The 9,155-nt window shown below is 37.5% G+C and overlaps 1 protein-coding gene across 3 annotated transcripts in view; it reads right to left on the bottom strand.

Annotated features, from left to right (window-relative positions):
* Positions 1-1,170: 1,170 nt before the first annotated feature.
* The window catches only part of RGS7BP (regulator of G protein signaling 7 binding protein), an 84,844-nt gene continuing 76,859 nt past the window's right edge, over positions 1,171-9,155 (bottom strand). For all 3 annotated transcript variants that reach the window (XM_054578407.1, XM_054578408.1, XM_054578410.1), the window contains exon 6: positions 1,171-6,615. In XM_054578407.1, the coding sequence (XP_054434382.1) occupies positions 6,524-6,615 (92 nt within the window). In that variant the 3' untranslated portion in view covers positions 1,171-6,523. The remainder of the gene's footprint in view (positions 6,616-9,155) is intronic.

Raw genomic sequence — 9,155 nt, 5'->3', positions numbered from 1 at the left:
TGCACACAGTATCATGCAATGTTTCATTTGTTGTATTTTTCTCACAAAAAGAGCTTTGGGGCTGAACAAGAGATTGGACAGTTTTGGGGAATTTTGTGATAAAGACATTATCTTGATTTTGCTCTGAGGAAACTGGGACTCACAGATGTTAATTAATTTAGTGAACAGGCTCTTCTGTACAAAGATTCACATTATTAATGCCTTAAATGAGATAGAAGTTATTGATTAATTCATTCATTTAGCAGGTAACAGGACGAAGACAGGTGGTTCAGGTCTGCTAAGGCACTTCTGTCGTCTTGATGCAGTGTCTATTTCTGACTCCAGGACAATTGTTTCAGCCCCACCCTTAGGCTGTCCTTGCAGCCTCGTGGGAAGGGAGGAAGAGTGTGGAAATGCATGCCCCTTATTTTAGGGATGTTAGCTGGAAATTGCACTATTCCATTCATATCCCATTGGCCAAAATTCAGACATATTACCATACCCACAACCAAGGAAGTCTGGGAAACGGAGTCTTTACTTTAGGTGGCCAGTGTCTCATTGAAATTTGGAGTCTCTGTTACTAAAGGAAAAAAGGAGAGAGTGGATATTGGAACTGCTAGCCATAGTTGTGTACTTAGTTGCAGAATATCCAAGGCTCAGACAAAAGTCTGTGTAACTTCTGGCTGTACTGCACAGCCTTTGACAACTAGCTGGATCTCAAAGTTGGCCTTTTGAAAAACTTCCTGAGATACACTTTGGTCAGAGTTTAATTCCTCAATGTCTCTCCACGTGTGTATATCACTTTTCTTTATTAGAAAATGAAATTATTTCACTCAATGTATTTAGTTCAATCAGGAAAATTGAACTAAATTTAGAGAACAATGTTACTGTGAGTAAAAGAGTTTCCAAAACCTGCTTTAATCCTCCCTCCACTGACTTGACTTTTACTTCTTTATCTCTTACCTTCTTCCCCTCTCTCACTTCCCCTTCTCCTCCTCTCTCCCTCCCTCACCTCCTCATCCCGCTCCTCCCCTCCACTCTTCTTCTCTGTACCCTGCCCCTCAACGGGGAGGGGGAGGGCAAGTGGTGTGTAACAATGTCTCTTTCACTTTTTCATTCTTTTTTAAAACTTTTATTAATAGTTTTTATTACACAAGTAATACATATTCATTGTAGAAAAATTAGAAAACACAGAAAAGCAAAAAGAAAAAATAATCACCCATAATCCCACTACCCATAAATAACTACTATTAACATTTAATGTATGTCCTTCTAGCTTTCTTATGTATATATACATACATAGATATATTTATATATAATTTTCTTTTTTACAAATATTGTATCATACTATACATACTGTTTTATAACATGTGTTTTTTATTTAATATATATTGTGAACATTGCTGTTTATTCCCTGAAAAATTATACAGATACTACATGCTCATTTTGGAAAATTCAGAAATTACAGATATGCCAAAAGAAAATATAAGTGCTCCAAATCTCACCTCCCAGAGATAAATGATGTTAACATTTTAGCAAATATCCTTTCAGACTCTTCAATGCACACCTGAATATGTATATTTTAAAAATGGAATAACACTATAGAGTTCTTCTGTAACTTTTTTTTTCACTGAACAATATAGCTTATTCATGTCCATACATATACATATGATGCTTATTCTGAATTGGTGCACAGCATTCCACTGAAAGGATATACCATATTTAACCAACCCTATACTGTACTTATTCATATTTTTCCATTCTTCCAAATATTGCTGCTATAAGCATCCTTTCTTGCATATATTTTTTGAATAATGAATTAATGTATCTTAGTTTCTATTTTCTGACTGTTTTCAAGGAGAATCTCCCTAAAGTGGAATTACTTGGCATACACATAAAATATATTGCCAAAATATTTTCTAGAAAGGTTGACTCAGTTTACATTCTTGTTGACTCTGTAAGAGAATATTCATTTCTACATTTCCTTCTGTCCCTGGGCACTTGAATTCTTTATACCGTTTGCCTTTCTGATACACAAAAAGGAATATATTATCATAATTTGCATTTTTGGTTACTAGTATATTCAAATTGTTTCGTATTTATTATTAGTGTATTATTTAAATTTACGATACATTGCCAGTTTGTGTCCTTGTCTCAATTTTCTGCTGGAAAGTTTGATTTTTTTTTTGAATCACTAAATGTCATTTATTCATGAATTCATTATTCACTCATTCAATAAACATGTTATTACTGTTTGCTTTATGTCTAGCACTGTGTTAGGTGTTGAAGATACAGCAGTAAGCAAAATAGACATGGTTGTTGCCTTACTGAACTTCTGGTTTAATGGATATAGACAATTAAATAAGCAATGATGAAAAAAGTGCAGTAAGAAAGGGAAAGGATGAAATGGGAACATTGGGCTGGGCAGGAGGTTGTAGGTCATGGAAACCTCTCAAACTAGTGAAGTTTAACCTCTGATATGTATCACAGGCTACACTTTTTGTTGCATATAGTTTGAATTTTGTTTTCTTTTAATTTGGTTTACTTTTTATCATACGGGAGATTTGCATTTTTAATTCATCAAATCCATCCATCTTTTCCTTTGTGGTTTCTTTCTTTAGTGTCAGGCTTAGAAAGGCTTTTCTTCCCCACACAAAAATTGCATAAATATTAGGCCTTTTCTATGTTTATTTATGTGCTTTAACATTCAAATCTTTACTGCACCTAGAATTTATTTTGATGAAAGTTATGAGGCGTAGATATAATATTTCTCCCCAAAAGTGGCTAACGAGTTTCCCCAATATACTTTATTTAACAATCCAACATTTCCTCATGGATTTGAAATGTCACCTTTGTAAGGTATTCAATTCTTCTATGTTCTTCAGTTTATTTTTGGACTTTATATTTAATTCTAATGATTTATTTTGAGCCAATAGCATTACTGCTCTTTTTCATCCTATCTATAGTTACCTGAAAGTTGAGCATTTGGTGACATTCTAGAATGCAAAGAAATGATAGACGTTGCTTAGGTTTGTGTGGGGTGGGGACTTAGTCTGAGTGCTATCCCTAATCCTTTCAATTCTGAGAGTTCCAGAGACTGAAATTCACATGAGATCATTGTTCATCTGGCCCATCCGTTTGCCATCTAACAGTAATTAGATCTTTTTATACTTGGTGTTTTTTTTCCCCCCTCGCTGTAAAGTGCAGCTTTCGGCAGGTGGCAGTATTGCCAAACAGTTAAGTATCCCAATGATTAAAAGGAGCACCAAGGAACGAAATGACCTGGTAGGGTTTTAGAATTTCCCCAAGAGCTTTCATTAGAGGAGGCATCTGGGCTGTGCTACTTCTAAAGTCTTCTCTGTACTCTAGGACAAGGGCACAAGCAGAGATGTGCAGCGAATCTGTTCTTGGATTTGTGTGCAAAACATACTTTAAAGTGACACCTTGGTCTTATGGACGTTTCTATACAAACCTTATCCACAAGTGCCTTTGGACCTCGCCATTGACTGATACAAGGTCTGGAAATGTAGTTTTAAACAATGTGATTATGGTAGGATTCAGGTGATTTTTATTTTCTTTACACTTCGTGGTATTTTTCAGATTTCCTACAAAGAACATGTATTGCCTCTGTAATCCTTAAAAAAAGGTCAACATGGGGTGTTAAAAATATGGTGGCAAAATGGATGATTGTGTGCCAGAAAAAGTTCACGTCCTTTTATTTTTCAACTATGTGAGTACATGCAACAAAATGGGTTCCTTGCTCTCTCCTTAACACTGAGATCAGCTCAGTGTTATTGCTAACCTAATAGGGCATTACCAGCAGGAAGCTGAGACAGTAGAACTCTATCTCCTGGAACTACACCTGAGAAAGTCCTTTGGTAGGGAGAGGAGAGTGGGGTCAGTTCCTAAGAGAGGCACTGGCGTATCTAGTGGGAGACGGTGAATTACCTGTTGCAACCATGAGCCAGTGTAGGCTATCAGGTCTTTGAGCACTAAATTTAATTTTAGGACCTGCTACTGAAAAAAGACCTATAAATCTTGGAGTGTGTCTAAGGGAACTACAAAACTGATCAAAGGCTGGGAAACAGGCACTATGAGTAAAAGATAAAGTGGCTGAATTTATTTACCTTACGTATGGAAAGCCTAGCTAGGGAATTAGACAAATTCCCATCTCCATGAAATGCTACTGTGGTCCTCCCAAACATGGAGGTGAGACCTGAATTTATTAACAGTCTTCAGCTGTACAAAGGACAATTGCACGGAAGCTAAGTGTTACTTTTATGCTGAGACTAAGGCTAGAGTGAGCACAAATTAACCGAGCAGAAGTGATTTAGGCCAAGCATTTAGAAGAACGTGCTGAACACCAAGGTTGGACTTATCAGTTAATCACGTTGCATGAATTAGTAGGAACTAGAATGAAGCTCAGGGTTCTTTATACAGTAGAAAGACGGGAGAAGGCAGAGACGGGAGTAAGAGTGTGCCGAACTGGGCTACTTCATCATGTCTGAAACAGTGGACCTGAAGTTAATTTATCTCAGGGGATAATAATGAACCACATTCAGGAAAGCATATTGAGCTTGACCAAACTTGATTTATGAAAATCAGGGTTTGCAGACCAGGTAAATCTGGGAATGGCTGCCTGCTTTGCAGGGGACTTTCACCCGAGGAATCTTTTAAATAGCATATTCCCACAACTGCTTTTGCAAATATTTGATTGAGAACATTGTGATTTTTCTCATGTAATTTTCAAGGGTACTTCTTCATATGAAGCAAGGCATGCCTATAATTAGGCATCAATTACCGTTCATTGGAACACAACTCTGGACTCTAAGAATAAGGCCAAAAACAGGCTGGTATGGTCTAAATAGAGACCTTCATATACTTTTGAGGTCTCTTCCAATCCTTCAGTCCTTTCACTTCACTTTCAGTCAAAACAAGCTAGAAGACAGTTCCAAGGATAATTTCCACAACATAAGATATTAGATCAAACTATATGAAATTGCTATTTCTTAGGTCAAACAGTCAAACATCAGCAATTTCAGATAATTCAACCTAATACAATAATTATTCCAGTAACTTGTCTGCACCTGTCTTTATTTTCACTAGAGCTAAAGACTTTAATATACTTCATTTTCAGGTCAAATAATTGGTGGACATGTAAATGCCCATGCACATAAGTAGGAAGAAATTATAGGGTTGGGATTAAAGATGAGTTTTGAATAAGTCACTTACAGGCATCTAGTTCATCCTTTTATTATACTAGACACTGGTGTCTCTTGTCTGACTTCATGATTTTTCAGATCGCAAGAAACAAAAAGAAGTCCAAAGGCCTGATCTGTCAACCCATGGGAAATTCTGTTGGGGAAATGGGCCAAAGGAAGAACAAGAGGAAATACAACAAAATTTGTACCATGTTACAGAGTTTAGTGGAGGAAGATCACAACAAAGCTGTGAGCAGAAAACATAGCTCCTGGCTTCCTCCTTTCTAAAATAATAATATTGCTTCATGTGTCCTGCTTTCAAGAATCTACTCATAAGATAAGACACGAAGTACACATTGGAAAAGTCACATCTGTATAGTCATCTAAAATGACACAAGCTTAGCTGAACTAAAAAGATTTTATTAACAATGTAAAATGTTAAATATTTGTACGATCTGAGCTAATTCCAGCATGCCCTAAAAGAGTTAACACTATGCTGATGTGCAGACTTCATGCTTCAGATTTCAATTAGAACAAAATGTGATAATATTCAAATTTTACATTTGAGGGCAATTGTATATGTTACTACACCATGTCCTAACTGGATTACTTCATTCTCCAAGAAGCTGAAAAAGACACCATTGGATCAAAAGAAAATTAGTTGCCCGTATGCATTGTACGAAGGTATTAGGATTATTGTGTATTTACAAAATTTAAACACTTTTCATATATGGTGTTTGTTGCATTATAAATTAAGATATTTTTCAGTTGAAGCTCTTAGATTCTGACAGAATGGAAGACTAAATGTAAATGAAAGCAAAGAAAGCAATAAATGAGGTGGTATGTTTGCTTATATTATTTCTAATGATATTGAGAGATTAGATTTTTAACACAGTTTTGCAGTTTGAAATAGATTTCTATGTTGAAAGACTTCTTCCATATATGATAAATTGTTAACATGAGATCAGTGAGAGCTATAGATATACTATTATACATGAAATAATTTTCTCTGTATAATACATTTTTAAAAACTTTTAAATAATTTAAAAATCATAATTCTTGCATCTGTCATGGTATGGTTTGGAGCAGACATGCACAATGTCAGCTTTAAAAATCCTTTTAAAAACAGCCTGCTTTTTGAATCTCTTTTTTTTTTTTCCCTTGACAGCAGCTACTTTCAAATGTAAAATCATTTACAAGGACAGAGAGTGGAAGATAAAAGTAATAATGAAGCATAGAAAACATAGTCAAAAACCAATAACTGTGGTTCAGCTGTCTGGAGGTCCTCGGCTTCTGTGATTTTTTTCCCGTCTCCCCTGGGGTGGGTTTCCAGGAGGAACTGTCTAGCTTGAGACGAGGCAACATAGCCCAAAGAACCTTCTCTTCCGTCTTCTCACCAGGGGGTAGGAAGTTAGATTTAGAAGGCTGCTGTCATCTATGATGGGACAAAGTACATATGAGTGAGGTACAAAGGCAACCTTCTTTTATGAATTGGCTTTAAACTGCCCCTCCCCTTTCCTTTGAATCAAGATTTCTTAACCATAATCACTATTGACATTTTGGACCAGGTAATTCTTTGTTGTGGGGGGCTGTCCTGTACATGTGTAGGGTGTTTAGCAGTATCCTTGGCCTCTGCTCACTAGATGTCAGTAGCAGCTCCCCCACCAGCTGTGACAACCAAAAATACCCCCAGATATGTCTAAATATTCCCCAGGAGAGGGCGAAACAGCCCTCAGTTGAGAACAACAGAATTAAAGTTAAACTGTTTAGAGGCCATTGTTCAGTTGGGAGAAGCATAAATTCTTAGGAAGAACCTACGCTTTGGAATAAGGTTGGCTTCTTTTATAAACTTGCCCCTGCTATTGACTTGCTCTGGGACTTTGAACATGCAACTTAAACTCACTAAGCTTTAGTGTGTCCATCTGTAAAGCAGGGTACTATTACTTAGGTGAGGAACTTAAATGAACTTAAATGAAGAACATTTAGCTTGGGTGGATAATTTGGTGCCTAGCGGAGAGGAAGCACTTAGTAAACAGAGCTATTACTAATTATTTCCCTTTACGTAGGACCATTGCTTTGCCTCTCTTCACCTACTGCCTGCCTCAGCAAGAAGCTTCAGCTATTCTTTGTTCAGTCTTTCCCTAGCACTGTCTATAGGTATTTGTAACAAGGACAAGAGAAGATTGCCAGCTGTTGGATTCATAAAGTTTGGCTTGGAATTTTTAGCATGATGACAAGTGGAGGAATAAATAAGCCCGTAAACCAAATCTAGTTTAATGGGCTGGGGTTTTAGGAAATAGTGCAGTCCTCAAAGAGGGTGGGTAGAAATAACCTGCTGAGTAGAACTAATCAGTGTGAATCCCAGAGGCTCATGAAGGACCAATGAAATAAGGACAGTGCTAGAGCGTGGTCAGACCGCAGCTAGAAGCAACCCCATGGTTGGTCGGTTTTTGGCAACTGCTGCGGGCCTAAAATCTTCCAGGGTGGATGGTACCACCCTCCCACAGCAGGGCTCAGGGGCGCCCTCCTTTCTCCATCCTAGAGTTTCAGGGTCTGGGTGAGAAAGGTGAAGGAATTAAGCAGTACAAACTGGACCAAATGGGACCTTGGGGAAGAGGCCAGATTCAGGAGTTAGATGAAGCGATGGGTAAAGTGAAGAATGTTTTCCACCTCAAGAAAACTGGTTTGTAGATGAAGGTTGGTTTTTGTTGATTACTGAGCCTAGACACTCAGGAAACTGTCAAGGACAAAAACAAGTCCTGGCTTTCCGGTCCTCTTATGTAAATGTGTCATCCAAATGCCCAGGCCTTTCCTCCTCTTCTCCAAAGGTTCTTGTGTGTCCTACTTTGAAATAAACTATCGTCACCCACCAAGTTGACAGTGTACCTTGAAATGGTATATACGATGTCATACATTTAGATGGAACTGGAGCAGCAAGTGGGAGCCAGGGAAGAAAACAGGCACTCAGCTGGGCGCTCCAAATTAACCAGACACAGTCCACGCTCCCCATCTCCACAGATTAAAATCCTCTCTTAAAACTCATGTTGTGCTAACATGGAGGAAAAAAGGACTCTCTTCGTCCTTCCCATAGTGAAAAATAATTCACTATGCTCTGGATGTCCACACTTTGAGGACTAAAAATAGGACATCTCTCTTTTACAATTAAACTTGCCCCAGGAATGTGGATGAAGGTCAAGGGTGGATAAATGGTGACAGAAGGACACTTGACTTGGGGCAGTGAACACACAATACAGTGTACAGATGATGTGATATAGGGTTGTACATCTGAAACCTATATAACTTTATTAACTCATGTCACCCAATAAATCCAATAAAAAAGTAAAAAATAATCAAAAAATAAATAAACTTGCCCCAAATAGTTAAGACATTGAAAACAACGTCAGATAGTATGTATGAGCCTGAATTTCTCAGGATACTATCTCAGTGATGAATCACTATATACCTCACAGTTTTTCGGACTCTTACTTTTTTAACCACCCAATGAGCAATGAACTTAACCTATCTGGATATGGCAAAAATATTGGAGACTCTGAAGGGTGAAGAATTTTACCCTTCAATGTTTCTTTGGATACTGACTACACTTCTTGAAACTCAAGTTCATCTGAAATTCAATGCTTCCTTGGGACAGAATTACCAAAACTATAAAGAGACATAGAAATATGGAAGAAAGTCTTCATATTTCTATGTCTTTAAGGCTTGGAAGATCTATTTCCTTAATTCCCATATATCCTTCTCTTTCTCCAAACGTCGAAGAGGTTCGAGGAGTGACCTAACTGGTATTATACATATTGTGAAATGTAGTTCTGATGTGTATGGTTCTCACTACAAGAGGAGATGTGTCCTATGCTGTTGTATTTGCAAAGAGAGTGTGCATGAGGATGCTATGGTATGTGTGTGCTGTGGTGGTATACTTGCTCTCATCCTCTCTTTTTATGTATTAAAAGCACATAGGCA

This window comes from Pteronotus mesoamericanus, unplaced genomic scaffold, assembly GCF_021234165.1.
Source record: "Pteronotus mesoamericanus isolate MK-2021 breed Mesoamerican mustached bat unplaced genomic scaffold, CSHL_Meso_final contig_50, whole genome shotgun sequence".
Taxonomy (NCBI): Eukaryota; Metazoa; Chordata; class Mammalia; order Chiroptera; family Mormoopidae; genus Pteronotus; species Pteronotus mesoamericanus.
The sequence above is the reverse complement of the archived record's forward strand: the minus strand, read 5'-3'. Positions and strand labels throughout refer to the sequence as shown.